Source organism: Peromyscus eremicus, chromosome 19 (genome assembly GCF_949786415.1).
Source record: "Peromyscus eremicus chromosome 19, PerEre_H2_v1, whole genome shotgun sequence".
Taxonomy (NCBI): domain Eukaryota; kingdom Metazoa; phylum Chordata; class Mammalia; order Rodentia; family Cricetidae; genus Peromyscus; species Peromyscus eremicus.
In genome coordinates this window covers 11822893-11839970 of record NC_081435.1, presented here as the reverse complement: position 1 = coordinate 11839970, position 17078 = coordinate 11822893, and the positions used below count along the sequence as shown (strand labels likewise).

The 17078-nt window shown below is 38.8% G+C and overlaps 1 protein-coding gene across 1 annotated transcript in view; it reads left to right on the top strand.

The window, feature by feature from the left end:
* The window catches only part of Ccdc178 (coiled-coil domain containing 178), a 343274-nt gene that overhangs the window by 128687 nt on the left and 197509 nt on the right, over positions 1 to 17078 (top strand). Inside the window, exons 16-20 of the mRNA XM_059246058.1 lie at positions 2890 to 2952; positions 3997 to 4158; positions 5675 to 5788; positions 7519 to 7664; positions 9196 to 9355. Of these exons, the coding sequence (XP_059102041.1) occupies positions 2890 to 2952; positions 3997 to 4158; positions 5675 to 5788; positions 7519 to 7664; positions 9196 to 9355 (645 nt within the window). The remainder of the gene's footprint in view (positions 1 to 2889; positions 2953 to 3996; positions 4159 to 5674; positions 5789 to 7518; positions 7665 to 9195; positions 9356 to 17078) is intronic.

The window sequence follows — 17078 nt, the reverse complement described above, 5'->3', positions numbered from 1 at the left end:
TTTCGCCTCTGGGCTTTTCCCATTCTCTAATTTCTGTAAATCTTATTCTTACTCCGTGGCTTGCTGTGAAGTGGGGTGGCTGGCCCCTGGAGTCCTCTTCCTTCTCTGGCTCCTTCTTCCTTCACTCCTCCATCTCTTTTCTTCCCTCCCAGATTTCTCCTTCTATATATTCTCTCAGCTTGCCAGCCCCACCTATTTCTCTCTCCTGCCTCACTATTGGTCATTCAGTTCTTTATTAAACCATCAGGTATTTTACACAGGCACAGTAACACAGCTTCACAGAGTTAAACAAATGCAACATAAACAAAAGTAACACACTTTCAAATAATATTCTTTTGCACAGGATGTAGTAGATCTTCGTGTCATTTGAAGGTGTACCCTCCAAGAAGACTGTGGGATCCTGGTGTCTCTGCCCTTTCTTCATTTGCTTCCTGGCTATAAAGTGTGTACTTTGGTCAAACCCAAGCTCCTGCCATAAAGTTCCTACTTGCCCCTGGCCTAAAAGCAAGGGGCTAGGGCGCAATAATAGTTGAGTAGAGCTCTGAGATTATGAGCATAACTGGCCTTCTCCTCCCTATAATTGACTATCTCAAGCTTTTGTTAAGACAGAAGGCTGACTAGCCATAGCTATGCCACTAAGGGGCTATGAAGAGAAGTGTACACACACACACACACACACACACACACACACACACACACACACATAAGATAAATGCATGAACACACATACATCTTGCACACACACAAGAACCTCCATCTATGATGTACTACTGCAGTGGGCCTCCAGCATCTCCTTACTCTGCACCAATGGTTCTCAACCTGTGGGCCATGACTCCTCTGGTAGTTGAATGATCCTTTCAGAGGGATCACGTATCAGATCTCCTATGTATCAGATATTTACATTATAATTCATAACAGTAGCAAAATTACAGTTTTGAAGTAGCAATGGAAATTTTACGGTTGGGGGTCACTACAACATGAGGAACTGTATTAAAGGGTCACAGCATCAGGAAGGTTGAGAATCACTGCTCTACACAGTTCCAATATGCACAAGTTTTGGTGGACTTCCAGCCACACAATTAAGCCAGGACATTATGCATAAAACACATGTAAAGTAGTAGGATTCAGCACATTCTCTAAAATGGTACCCAATAAACGTGAAAACAGCAAAGCATTTCACAACTACTGTAGCTCTTTGAGTAAGCTGGACCTTGTGTTAACTCACCCTCTTAGTAACTTGTACTCATTTCCTTCTGGTTCTGTTCTCAGCAGCTGCATGTTTCATGCTGCATAATTATAGGAGCACCTCTGCAGAGCTCATAACTTTGGGGCATATTGTGTTTCATAGCCCACTACGGGCTTATTAGCAAACTGACACCTCTTTACACCAAGTCTCAGTTCCAGCTCTCAACAATCTCTGACACAGGCTCCTGCACCACATCATTCCAAGACAGATCTTCTTCACTGGAGCTATGCTTTGTTATTCTTCCTGTTTTGGCCAGTGTGACAGTTTTGTTGTCAACTTGACATGGTCTAGAATCACCCAGAGTCTCAGTGAGGGATTGGTTATCTCCATCAGGTTGGTCTCTGAGCCTTCTGTGCCAGAGTATCATGATTAAATTAAAAGAGGTGAAAAGCCTTGCCCACTGTTGGTATCATTCCTTTGGCAAGGGTCCTGAGCTGTGTCCATGTAAGAAAGAGCTGTGCTCTAGTGTGATACGTTAATTCATTGTTCTCTGTGCTCGACTGTCAATGTGGTGTGACCAGCTGATGGAGTCCCTGCCATCTTGACTGCCCACCAGTGATGAACTGTGATCTTGAATTGTGAAACGAATAAACCCCTGGTCCTTTAATACACATTTGTCCTTTATCACAGCAATAGGAAATGAAACGAAGGCAATGATGTTGTGTTAGTTTGTGTTTGCAATCAAAGCCATTGTGTTTTGAAGGACTTTGAAATTTGCCATGAGCACAAGTTAACAAGCCACAAATACTAGAAAGTTCTCTGAGAACATTAACGATATGGAACCTGGATTCAAATAATGTGAACCCTGGCTCCAGCTCTACCTAGCTGTAATGGGATTGCTCTGCTGCTTGGGTAAAGGGTCTTAATTCTCATTGTTGTCCGGGTAGAGGAAGGTTTGGAAGATGAGCCTGCATACTTGCTTCTCTTTATTGCCTCTGTAGACCTAGAGTTGTAGCTATGGGGTGATTTCTGTTTGCAAACTTGTGTATCTTTTTCGAACCTGGAGCACAGCATGAAAGTAGATATCCCTCAGATATAGGACTCCAGTATAATCACGAGGCAGAGGACATAGACAGTGACTTCCAATGCTGGGTTGTATCATTTTAAAGCCACACTGAAAAATTAAGACCATTATCCAGGGAACAAAGGAAAACTGCTTCCTTTTTCTTGTGACTACTGTCTTTCAAGGAATGATTTTTTTTGAAAGATAAAGAAATTTCTCTAGTCAAGTGGAGGCTTTAATCACACTGTGCAAGCATCACACTTGATTATATCTATTTTGTTTTCAACATTCAAAGTGTTTATTCTGGAAAGAAATATTAAAATGAATCCGTTTTTCTGAGGGATGAGGGAGAATGAGCCAAGGACAGTCTAGATTTTTCTCTGATTATATATTTTTTTAAGTTCACGACTATAAGATATAACCTAGATGAAACCAAATCCTGCTGTTTCCAGGTATATCATGTATATGTTTTACTTCAAATAATATCAAAGCCTTAAAAATAATTATAATGTGCAAATCATAGTGACTATTTTGCTCTTTATTCTGATACAAGTAAACTGTATCTTAGTAACTGCTGTTAAAACTTCCTCCTACATATTCTATCAATCCGGTCTCCATTTGACAACTTTCTGACACGCAGGCTAGAGAGGATTTCCTGAAGAGGCTCACACGAGGTGAAATGGCTGCGGGGTTAGCGATTCAGGTAACACTAATTTGGCTTCTGCATTTCGTTCTTGTAACTTGCATTTTACTTAGCATTTTAAATTTGCCTGTAATGAGGCATCTTTTGTCACAGCTTGGTTTGCAAGCCAGCACTTTTCTCTCCTTAGCTGATGACAGTTGGCCTCTGTGTACGACGAGAGTGTCTGATCATGCATAAAGAAACTGACCTCCCATGCGCATATCTCATTTTGTGGCTTAATGGGAAATTCTGCCAGTCTAGTGAAAGGGCAGTACGCTCTTATTCCTAACTGTCCAGCTCTTTACTTTGCTTTCTGATGATGTTACGTTTTCTTTACTTTTTAGTGTCTCTCACTGGGATTTCTTTATTTAACCCTGAAAAAAACAATGTGCTATGATATGTCTACATAAACGTTTTGAAATGGAAGTGTGATAACTAGCCAAACCAAGCTCAGTTTTTCAATCTTGCCTATCCTTTGGAACCAAGCTTTGATATTCTGATCTATTCCAGAACGCTTCCCCTTGGAAATACAAATATGTGATACTGTGATTGTTATGATAGAAGAATTAAAATCACAAGGCAAAGGAGTCCAATTGCATGTGATGTGCAATTCTCAGAATCCTTAATCCAACGCTATAAAGCAAAGACAAATTTGGGGTTGTCTCCTGTGCCTTTTTATAGATACTTTGTCTTTTGAGGGGGTGTCTTTTTATAGATATTTTCTGAATATTTCCATAGTTAGACAAGTCATTTTTGCCTAATAGTTTCTTATAACCTTCCCGCTCCTTGGGTGCTTTTGTCTTAAATTGCATGAATAAGATACATTCAAGTGTGTGTTATTGGCAACAACTACTGTTCTTCGATAGAATGTTTGATCTTCGTTGTCTATTTGTTGTCTCTCTCACATTTGTTCAATAGCTGCATGTTTAAAATACTGCAGTCTCACCCTTTGCTTTTCCATGAGGGGCTGCAGTATTTGATTTTCAAATGATAGCATTAAACTGGTCTTAATAAATGCGTCTGTAATTAACAACCTAATCAACGACTTGCACTCTTGCCTGGCAGAAAAAATTGTATTCCATTGAAGAAACTCAGTTCATGGAGATGCAGGAATTTTTGAGAAGGAAGGCACTCTACACTTTGGCTCTGACAGAAGTGGAGCTGCCCCTGCGCAAGATAGAAGCAGATGCTGTAAAAATCAGACTTATCCACCGTCAACACTCGCATGTAAGCATTTACAGTAATTCAGTACACGAGCATTGACTCATAACCAATCATTTATTTTCAGGGATATTTAGGTTACTAAGTAATGTATGTGAAGATAGGATATAGAAATGTATGGTTTCTTAGAGGGGAATCACAAGCCCTCCACGTTGCTCTTTCATGATCATACCATTGACTCACTGAAGAACTCTACAACTCCATATAGTCTGTCTTACACTATACTTGGGGCAAACCGTTCTGAAATGGAGCAACTAGTGCTATGCCTAGTGAGACTGGCCAGCACAGAGCACTCAATTTAGTCTCCACTGCTTCTTAGTTCAATGCTAAAAACTATGTTGACTTGAATATAAAATATGAGGCACCTTAACATTTTCCAGGTAAGTTTCTGGTGCATGTGAAAGTTAAGACAGCTAGGGTGAAAAATAAAGCAAATGTGAGCAAAATATTTTCAAAACTATAAGCTTCTGTCAGTAACTGATATTACTGGCCCTTCCCAAAGGAAAAAAATCATAGAAAAATATGTGTGCATCCTATCATTTATCTTTCAGAAAAATGGAGGGTGTGGCAGGAGCCATACATTCTTGTCTTTCCCTGCAAGGAGGACACACATATACTTGGGGCAATTTGGCAGCATTGTGGTTTTTTTTTTTTTCATTCTTTTGCAAATGATGGTGTAACTTTGGACCTTTGGTTATTAACAATTTTCAAAATGTCTTTCTTTTTAAAATGTAAGTTATAAAGTATTACTGTTAAAAATATTTATTTTGACTTTCAAAGTTTCCCTGTGAAATAGACCAGAAGGGGTTTCCTTGTATTATAAACTACGGAAAACTTGAGCCTAACCAGGTTTGGCAAATGGAAACTTGTAAATGGGTTCCCTACACACACATGACAAACATATAACAAGTATTAAATCTAGAGGGATAACTGGTTTTAATAATGACTCTCTCTTACATTAATGATTGGGGATTTATTAATTCTATCAAGTCTCTCAATGTCATTGTCTGAGTATAATAATGAATCCTACCAATAATTAATGACATTTTCACTTCATATTCTAATAGTCTGGTTTTATATATTCTTGTTGTTCACCAATCATTTCTTATTTTATGTTTCAATAGCTAATTAGTTATAAGAACTAGCCATTTGGCACAAATTCTGGAAAAGAATAAGCTTTTGTGCATTTCCTTTTTGAGAATGGTTTCTGAGAAATTGTGTTTAGAGCTTCAGTTTTAGTTGAAATATTTTAAACATTATAATGCAATGTTATAATTTCTATGTATGTTCATCCTTTTTGCTTATTTAACTGAAACAGATTAGACTTTACATGACTTAGATAATTCAAACAAAATATTGGGATTAGATGTGCCACAGTTTAGAATTCATAGGCAGTGTATCTTTCCTTTCATATGTTAAAATAAACATTTCGATTATTAAGATAATCACGAGGTACTATTTATCTCAACCAAGGTAAGTGAATCACAAATGTTATAGGACTTAAACTCTGAGTTTCTTCTAGATGCTTCATGAGATACGGGAGAAGCAAGAACTTGTAAGAAAGAAAGTAGCTGCAACAAAGAAAAAACTGCAAAGAAAGAACAAGAAAAGCCGTAAGGAACTCACAAAAACCGAGGTGAAAAATCCAATTTCCTATTTATAATTTCTTACATCAATGAAAACTCATCAGGGAAATATAATTGTGAAGTGATACCTTGTGTTTTGAATTGCTCTCACTAAATGGGCTCTGCACACACACACACACACACACACACACACACACACACACACAGCATCTATGTAGCCTGTCTTACCCACTCCTCTAGTGTCCAAGACACACAGCCTTTAGCAGGAAAATATCCCAAAGCAACCCAAAATTCATGCTGGGTTTGTGCAAGGATCCACTACTCTTTTGAGCCCCACAGTGATCGCTACATGGATCTCTACATAGGAGCTTCAATGAAGCAAAAGAAAGATGAAAGGAAGAAGGAAAGAGAGGGCCATGAGAAGGAGAAGAAGAACACGGGTACCTCCCATAGATCTTCTCTCGAAAAGGTCTCTGCTATTGGGGGTGTTGGTTAGAGGACCTGAGCAAACTGGTGAGGTGCTGAGGGCTCCACCCTTGTGACTGTGATCAATGTCTTGAAAAAGTTTTCCAAGGTGGCCAGGCTCACTCCTTTCCCCATGCGAGCACACAGCAAGAAGATAGCATCTTTGAAAAAGAGCAAGCCCCCAGCAGACACCAGATCTGCTTGCCTTTTATTCCTAAACTCCTCAGTCCATTGCACTGAAAGAAATAAATGTGCACTGTTTAAAATGACCCATTCCATTCTATTTTAGTACACTAATGTGAGTGACCTAGAACAGGAGGAAAGGAAAAAGGGGAGGCAAAGAGAGGAAGGAAGGGAGACAGAGAAGGGAAGGGAAGAAGGGTTTTAGCTCTAAATCTAGTAATCTGATTTTTTTTTATTTACAAAATCATCATTTATCGGAAATATGCCTATCGACTAGAAAGTGTATTCAGATATATACTTTGAATCATTAATATAAATTATTATAATGATGTATGATTTGACAATATAGATTATTATTCTTAAAAGATTAAAATGTAATTAAAATACACATCTTAAAATTTTTTCAGTCATTTACTAGAAAAATGCTTTTATAAAGCATCTTCATTTAGATAGCTAAAGCCATTTTTTTTCCATCCCTCTTATTTTGGTCATGCATACAAAGACTTTAATTTAGTTTTATTTGGCCAGTAAAATGCCAATACTCCACTCATAAACATGTTAACCCTATTTTTATTGGTGGTGATTGCATGGAACCTAAGGTCTCTTAATTTTACAACACCTTATTGGAGGTCAGTTCACCTAAAAGACACCCCAGCATAGAATTAATTTCCTGGAATCACCTCAGGAAATTGTGCTGATGAAATGCTGTTTCGTGTCATTTGAAAGATGAGATCATCTACGCTTAGTTGGCCTCTTGACCACGTTCATCCTGTGCGTGTGAGAACCGTAGCTACGCATGTGCACTTGAGACAGCAAGCTTGTGTGTTTTAGGACATGTGGCGTGAGGACAGGCTGGTGTCGACATGGGTGGCAGAGCAAAGAGCATAGATGCGATTCTACCCTTTTGGGAAGCTCCTCTGGTAGTGTGAAGAGCACATGCTTACATCTTCGTCTGCCTGGCTGAGGGGCTGCTACTCTTTCAGTGTCTGTATAACCTGGTAACCACACCTCTTACATCGTCACCTCCATCCTTGCTCTTGTGTTGGCTATGTGGCTTGTGTAACCATGTCTCTGAAATTCAAAGATTTGAAAATCTAAGTGTTAAAAGAAACCTTTGAAACTTTTTTTTAAGGGAAAAGGATCAATAATTCATCAAGAAATAGAATTCACCAAAAACAAAACAATTATTCTCCACGCAAAAAGCATAGAACTGACTAGGGAGATAAAAATAATGAAACTGGAAAAGATAAATTTTGAAGACAAACTTGAAAAGTTGAAGTAAGTTGTGTCAAAATAATAATCGGATTTCTTATATGATTAACAAAAATCAGATTTCCATATTTAAAATTTATTCTTAAGATGGTTTACATTTTCCCTCAGAATCTTATCGGAAATATGTGATAAATTATGATATTCAACCATTTTTTATTTATATGAGCATAATTATAAGTTGCTTTCATTCTTTATTTCTCTCCTGGGTTTATTCTTATTTGAATAACTGGGGATATTTCTCCTTTTCCACATCTGTAAACTTCTCTCTCTGGTGTTAATAATATCTTTCATTAATTCAACACATTGTTAGTGTTTGTGAGCTATGTTTAAGAATTTGTGGTTTTCCCCTATCCTTGTAGATTACAGTTTTGAGGGAAGAATTTGGAAAGATGTAATCTATAGGATCCTTCAAGTGTTTCATGTGTTCACATCTCCCTTCTTGAGTAGCCTCTTATGAGCTCACCTCATCAGTCAGTGATGCTCTCAGTGGGAAAGGGTCCTTGGCTTCTGGATGATGGTGCTCTCAGGCCCATGATGTGAAACTTGTGTTGTCTTGTATTCATGTTGGTTCTGTTTCCTATTTTGTTAAATATTATAAGATAGGCTTTCATAATGACTGGTCACATTAGGAATGGTAGCTTGATAGCCAACAAAAATATTAGTACAGTCAGCACATGGGGGATAATTTGATAAAAAAAATAAAAGTGGACCTGGGAAATGACCAAGTTCACTTCCCAGTGCTACTACAGGAGAACCTCTGCCATCCACGCAAAAGCCTGCACTCATATCCATGTACATCACAACCCACACAAACGTGCACACGCACACACATGCATAAACATACAAACAAACAAACAACCATGCGTAGCCTCAAACCAGATACTCTCTAGTGGATCCAAGTCAGTCCATCTAGAGGGCTTTAGTGATCATGGTCATATAGGTTTTATCTGCAAAAGACTAATTTATCATTGTCATATCATGTAAGAAAGCAAGGAAAATCTGGGTGGTGGCGGCGGCGGCGGCGGTGGCAGCACACGCCTTTAATCCCAGCACTTGGGAGGCAGAGGCAAGTGGTCTACAAAGTGAGTTCCAGGACAGCCAGGGCTGTTACACAGAGAAACTCCATCTCAAACAAACAAACAAACAAACAAACAAACAAAAGAAGAAGAAAAAGAAAGAAAACACATTGTTTAAATTACCAAACACCAAAGAATATTATAGTTCTGAAAGGTATAAACTTAAAATTATACAAGTTGCACTAAACTTACAAAGACCTGGGATTGGCTGCAAATCCCATCCAGACTTTGTATCAGGTGCTTGTATCTTCGCTATGATAGAACAGCGGACTGAAGGCCCCAAGACCATGCTACTCATTAGTGACTCTTCTGTGTTCTGACCACAGCTCAGCATTAGCAAGTGTTTCTTAAGCTTATTTATTGTTGACGCCATCGTCTTATTGACTTCCTGACACTTTCTAGAGACTAGTATTTTTCCTTTTGTAAGCACTGAGCTCGCATGTGAAACTCTTTCCACACAGGGATGAGTTCATCAAGCTGAGATTCGACAAGGAACACACACAGGGTGTGTTTGACCACCTCAAGCTAGAGAAGCAGCACTGTGAGGAGAGGATCTTTGAGGAGGACAAGATGTTCAGGAAGCTTGTTGAAACGAGACAGAGCACCCTGGCGGACATCCGGGTGAGTCCGACTTGAAAATGTTTGAAAATGACAGAAACATAATAATAGTCAAATAAGCAGTGCATCGTTAATTTTGTTGACTGATGTGACAGGGATACTTAGATTTTAAAAATCAGTGTGTTCCTGCGATAAGCCTGTGGTTTTTCATTTTCCTTCTGAAGTAATTGCTACGTATTCATCCAGGACATCGGACTTTCCATGCATTCTGTGCAGACTCTGACTTTATCACTGCGCCTTACTTTATTTTCATGCCTACTGATGTAAAAATGTAGGCTGTGTTCATTCCAGAAACATTTTAAGGCTTTCAGTGGAGATTTGAAGATGCTGCTACTTTATTTCTATGTAAACATTATTTGAGTTTTATTATTTTAATATTTTATTATTATTTATTACTTTTATTGGGTAAGTGAGAATGTTTCATGTTCTTTCCTTTAAAAATGTGTATAACACTTTGAAATCATATGCCAAAATATATTCCTGCATCTGAATTTTATTAACCAAACTATATAAAGTTAAACATATTAAATTTTATATAGACTCTAAAACACACATGTTAATTCAGTGATTCCTATCCCATTTTACAATTTACAGTAGTTTTTGTTATATATAATTGCAACGAGTGAGTAAAAGTTTAAAAATATATTTGAAATTAAAATTTTTAGTTACACAATGAGACAGTTCTTCTGAAAACAAAAATTCCATTTATTAAAACTAATTTCTCCAAAATATTTAAAATATGTGTAATATTGTGTCATAGTGCACTTTTATCAGTTATTTTAATCCTACTATTTTCATAATTGTATAGTCTATTATGATATATACACATATTTCAAATTCCTTTTGTTCTTACATAAGGCAAAACTGACTTTAGTAAATTTTTTAAAAATTGGCACAAAAGTACCTCACAGGAGTATTTGTAGTGATTTTGATTTATTCATGATTAAATAATTATTAAGTTAATAATAGTTTTATAAATAGTGGTGATAAGTAACAGTCTTTTATTTGAGTATGGCTTGGCTATTACATAGAAAAGATTTTTTTTTTCCTTCCTTAAAAAAATTGAAAATAGTTGGCGCCATCTAGTGGCAATGAACGATGCCTCCTCACTTGTGGAGGGATTCTGAGAACTCAGGTGGCTAAGTCTCAGGCCTGTGACCCATGAGGACACTGAAACTAAAAAGAAGCAGCTCTCACTCCAAGACTTTGTTATTTCCCGACTTGAGCACTGTTTCTCGCCTCCTGTGTTACTGCAACTGTAGAATCCCTTCTCTCAGTTCCATCACATTTTACAGTCCTCCTGGCGCTGAGCACACACTGGAACCTCAGCAATCATTGATCTGCATTTCAGCATTTCAGTGGAACAATAATTAGTAAAATGCAAAAAAAAAAAAAAAAAAAAAAAAGGTCAGCAGGAAAGAGATGAAAACGCCTGACCTAACCAGTCCCTAGCTTACAAAATGCAAAAGAGATTTGCATTTCTTTTCACCAAAAATCCTTCCTTGCCCTCTCACCCCAAGTCTCCAGCCCAGCATCACCTTTAGAAGCATGGCATGGCTCCCGTGTTTTGCTCCGCGCTGGTCTCCATCTTAACCCCTTTGATTGACTCACAGGTACTTGTTCGTAGTCAGCTGGACTCCTGTGAACCTAACGCTTTTTAGATGGAGGCAGCTATCTTTCTTTTTACCCTGTGTCTTGAAAGCTCAGAGCTCAGGGAGGAAGTCAATAAAAACTTGGGGCATGAATGGGTGAGTAGATATGTACAGCCATGCATGGGTGGATGAGTGTGCCTGCCTTGATAAGTTTGCTGGCCACACACAGGCATGATCCTAGCTAGAAGCAGGAGTGCTCTCCAGACTGTTTTCATACTGCACCCATCAGATACTTCAGAGAACACTCATGCGGTTTTTCAGTACCATTCTTTCCTCCTCCTGCTCCTCCTCTTCCCCCATTCCTGTTCCTTTCTGTCCTTCATCATGTATGAATGTTTGCCATCCTCTCTATCCCCTATAGTAAAACAATTAAATCTTCTATTGCTTTCTAACTTTGAAGGATTCTTTGACATCCCTCAAGAATGCTTACCAAGCCGGGCGGTGGTGGCGCACGCCTTTAATCCCAGTACTCGGGAGGCAGAGCCAGGCGGATCTCAGTGAGTTCGAGGCCAGCCTGGGCTACCAAGTGAGTCCCAGGAAAGGCGCAAAGCTACACAGAGAAACCCTGTCTCGAAAAACCAAAAAAAAAAAAAAAAAAAGAATGCTTACCAAGAACCTGACTGTATAAAGGTGACTCTTCTCTGTTTCTTGGATATATTTATCCTAACGATTTGCCATATGTGACCCAAAGCATACAGTTCATCTGTGTGATGAGGACATTTAAGATTCACTGGTTCCTAAGTCTCCTCATTGAGGATGCTCTTTATCTTTGATTGACATTAGGTTTTGGGTAGTGAATAGTGAGGTAATGCAATATGGTTTCTTTTCTCCTAGAGAGCATGATGTCATTCCTCTTTAGAAACTGAGTAAGTTCATAAATGTCTAGATAAGGCACTCCATGATAGAAAATATTGTATGAAAGCGAAACTTGGTGTTATTGACCTGCACTGTCCCCTTTGGGCAGAAGAACTGATGACAATTATAGATCGCCTGTGGATATTGTTTAAAAAAATAACTATAATATCTACTATAGCATTGATCAAGGATGCAAAAAATAAAAAGGCACCACGGAGTTAAAAATGTAAGCACCTAGTAACAGGGCTAGAGGCTGCACTCTGCTCTGTCTTCTCTTGGCAGCCCAGACTTTCTCCATGGGTTTTGTTTTTATTGTTGTTGTTTATTTGTTTGTTGTTTCCTGTGTTCATGCTCTGCTCTTTGTCATTTATGTTGTGAGAGAGTAACAACTAACTACCCTGGAAGGAAAATTCCAGACTGAGTTCATACACAGATCGCATGTTTTCCCCTTTCCTTGTTAACATTGCTTCCTATTTCCCTGCATAGGGAGATACTTCTTCTACTGGTTAAAAGAGTCCAACATTTGTCTAGTCAATCATGCCTTGACTTTTTCCCATGGAGAATACTCGACTTCTAACAAAACAGTGACCACCCCCACCCACCCCCTTCAACAGCCAGGCACCTAAATAACAAAACTCAGACAGCTCTAACCTAGGCTCTAACTTCAAAGCTTATTACAGTGTGGGATTAGTTCTCTTATTGACCACTCATTTCTTCATTTACCCACAACCATTTCATAAGTAGTACTGTGTTCACAACACTCAACGCTGAGTAATGAAATCCTATGGACTAAAGACCTTGCATCTGCAGGAAGATGGACTGTGTGACAGTAGACATAGGTAAAGTGACAAAACTCAAGTCACAGATGGCAAACTGTGACCCTCACCCCGTGTCCAGAAATACTGATGGTTATTAGTAGGAAAAAACTAACCACACCATTTGTGTTCTCAATAATGGAAAATTGGTGAATGATAAACTCACGAAGAAGAGGAACTGACCAAGGAATTTCCCTGGCATGAATAATTTTCCTTACTGATGGCATTTCTGACACAGAAACCATTTTAAAATTGCATGAGAGTTCTTAGCATGAGGAGCATGTTTCACATAATTAATGTTTCCTTTACAAGTGTTTCGGATATGATTAAGTATCAGTTAGCCATATAACATATGAACTTGGCACATCATTTTCTTAAAATCTGCGGCCGATTGAGAAAAGCACATTTTATTGTGAAGACAGGTGATGAGAAGTGCTAATTTTGCATCAAAGAACACAGTGTTTTTACCCAGACCTCACGCTGAAGCGATCGTAAACACTTAGAAATCAGGAGAAGGGTACTACATGGAGTAGTGGGTTCTTAAATATAAATCGAAAAGATTATGAAGATTTGATTTATTAAAGAAAAAGAGCTTTCCTTGCTCTTTTTTTCCATCTCTCTTCTAGGTCCCAGAATTACTGCTAATGCAATGTTAAACTCCATACATAAAATCCAAATAGAATTTTATTTACACAGAAAATCGGCCACCATCTTTAGCTTTTATTTCCCACAGCAGCTTAGAGGTATCCCTTACCGTCTTTGGTTGCCATCCTTTTTGACGTTTCAATGTATAGTTTTCAATGTAATCATAGTATTTTATGAGCATAGTTTACATGTTAGGTTTTTACAGTTGCTTTTCATTCTCCAGCACATTGCCATTTTTTCAGTGTCTCACCTACTGCAGACTATGAGTAAAAATATATAATTTCTTAATTTTTATTAACATATATTAATTATGCATTATGACAGGCTTCATTATGACATTTTCGTGCATGTGCATAATGTGTTTTGATTGTCTCCACACCTCATTAGCCCTGTAAAAGCCAAACATAGTGGTACACATCTGTAACCCCCGAGCTAGGGGCAGATCTCTGGAACTCGATGGGCAGGCAGCCCAGCTGCATCAATAATTTCTAGGCTCTGCTCGGGAACCTGTCTCAAAGAAGAAGATGGACAGCAATTGAAGATAACACCCAACATCGACCTCTGGCCTCCACACATACATGCACCCACATGTACACACTCAAGGAACACAAACACTACACAGAGACCTGATGTTTTTATGCTACTGTGACAAGATGAATATTTCTGTGTTTTCCGTGACATAAGAGTGATTATATGCATACATGGAGAGGAACAAGGTATATTAGAAGATGTGGCAACAATAAAGTCTTTCATAGTGACACCAAGACCTTCTAATGATTGGGGCCCAGGTTTCTGTTGTTGTTCCTATAGTCGGAATATGGATGATTCTGCTGCTGATGCTGAGAACCATTGTCCAGATGTGAACATGGGGGTTCTAACGCTGATAACCTGATACTTCATGGTATGGTTATCTAGAAATAGGGTCTATGGGTTAAAGAATATGTGTGAAGCTGGCTGTAACAATATCTTGAAACACTGTGAGGAGCTACTTGGGACTCAGCAGCAAATTGAAACTAAGAGCAAGAGTTGGGGTGTGGATGACTTTATAGAAACTATGAGGGCAGATGCTGCATGAGCGGCTTCAGGAAGATTCAGCTACAGGAAAAATATACCAAAGCAGAAGCCAAGCTGGGCCAGCACGAGATGGAAAGGAGTACAAGGACAGAAGGAACAGGTCCCCAGACTGGAGTCAGCAAGTGAGGTGGAGCCACTCCAGAAGACAGTGAAGTAGGAAAGGTGACCATGGGTATGAATGGCTAATGGCTTGTGGAATTGGAGTTAACATGATTTGAGTAAGTCCATAAACTTCAAGATTAGAATGTTGAATAGGTCATCCAATTTGATACTGAGGTAAAATGGGATGATGGTGCAATGAGGTATAGGCAGAGAGACAAGGCCAAGTCCTTCAGCCAGAGTCATTCCTAGGCATGTGAAAATGACAAGAAGTCCATTAAAACATTGCCTTTTGGCTGACTGGCTGTGTATTGTGTTCTCTAATCACATTAAACTCAAAAAAAAGGAATATCTTCTCACATATGTAAGGAATTGTGGTTTGGAAGCGATAATGAAAAGCCAGGATGGTATTTAAAAAAAACAGCTAGACTTTCTAGACTATGGGGGCTGTGAGAAGAAAATCTTCACTCCAGCTCTGATTTAGTTAACACAGACAGCATTCTGCAGCAAGGATGAAGCACAGATGTGTATCTAAACTGCTTTGCCAGGGAATGGCACATTCGAAGTTCACTCGGAAAAGGTGTAGACTAAGAGCGTGGTAGAGTTTAATTAATAGGTAGGAATTTGGTTCTTATTACATGCAGTCTGCAATTCTTTCTCTCCTTTATAGCAAACTGATTCTTTTCTCATACAGTATATCTTGACTAAAGTTTCCCCTCTCTCTTCTTCCTCTCAGTTCCTCCCCACATCCCCTCCCATCAGGGTCAATTCCCCTCTTTGTCTCTCACTAGAGAAGAACAGGCTTCTAAGATATAACAATAAAACACAACAAAGTAAAATATAGTAAGACAAAACAAAAACCATCAGACGGAGTTGGACAAGGCAAACTAACAAAAGGAAAAGAGCCCAAGAGCAGGCACAGGAATCAGAAACTTTCTTGTTCATACACTCAGAAGTCCCATAAAAAAAAACACTAAACTGAAATCTATAGTATATACACAGAGAAGTGAGTGCAGACCTGTGTAGGCTCTGTGTTTGCCCTATGTTTACTGCTTCAGTCTCTGTGAATTCATATGAGCTTTGCTTGGTTGACTTAGAAGCCCGGCCTCTTCTGGTCTCCTTCATCCCATATGGCTCTTCAACTCTTTCTGCATCATCTTCCATGGGGTTCCCTGAGAGATTTGTTGGAGACATCCCATTTAAATCTGTGTGTTCCTAGTCCCAGCATTCAGGAGGCAGAGGCAGGTGGATCTTTGTGAGTTCGAGGCCAGCCTGGTCTACAGAGCAAGATCCAGGAAAGGCACAAAGCTACACAGAGAAATCCTGTCTCAAAAAACAAAAACAAACAAACAAACAAAAAAGCTGTGTGTTCCAATGTTTCTCTTTGTCTCTCTGTCTGTCTGTCTCTCTCATAATGTCTGACTATAGGTCTCTGTATTTGTTACCATCTGCCGCAGGAGGAAATTTATCTGATAAGGCACTGATCTATGAGTATGGCAGAATATTATTAAGATTCATTTTATTACTACTTTTTTCAAGACCAATAGCATTTGGTTTTACTCTAGAACTCTGGGCTATCTAGGCTTTGATTCTTCGTTACTCAAGCAGTATCAAGAATGTGTTCCATTTCATGGAGTGTAATTGTTAATTCTTAGTAAAGATCATTGGCATAGATCACAGGTCCTTCATTCTGAGAAGTAGGAACAGCTTCACTGGAAGACTCTGAAGCATCATTTTCATATGCTGTTTCTAAAGAGTCAAACAAAAGAAGGAAGGGTATGCACATACATCTTCAAGTGATTGGAGAATAGCCAGTGGTAGATTACTTGCCTAACATGTACTAGGCTATGACTTTTATCTTCAGTGCATGCACATGTACACACACACACACACACACACACACACACACACAGAGAGAGAGAGAGAGAGAGAGAGAGAGAGAGAGAGAGAGAGAGAGAGAGAAGATACTTACCTCTTATCAAAAATGTTTAAAAGCAAAAAATAAAGTAACTGGGGCCTCCGAGTATTGCTATGGCCTTGTCTAAGCTATACCACTAATTACTCACAATAGCATGTTTATATATATGTGTGTGTGTGTGTGTGTGTGTGTGTGTAGCATTTTATATATATGTATATATATATATGACTTAGTGTAATCAAGAACACGTAAATGAGCAGTGGCAAGTAGCATATCTCACTATTTTTCTCTTTTGATTGTTGATATAATTGGGAGGACCTCCCATTATCCCACTATCCTGACCACTTACCTTTACATGGCATCCTTACCTTCAGGAAGATCACCTCAGCTTGCTTTAAGAAAAAAATTAGTGTTGCAGAAATGCGACATCCATAGGGTTGCAGTGTTCATAACCATAGATCTAACTGAAGTGATTGAGCAATCAGGGACCCATTTTCAGTTACCAGAGATTTCAAGTATCAGCGACTTCCCATTCCCAAGTCATAGCATTGTATGTTTCCTGTTAGAATGAGGAATTTTTAAAAATCTGTCCCTGGCGCTCTGACAAAGCATCACACAGTGTTTTGTTCACTGTTCTGAGAGTGTGTGTATGTGAGGGGGGGGGTTGT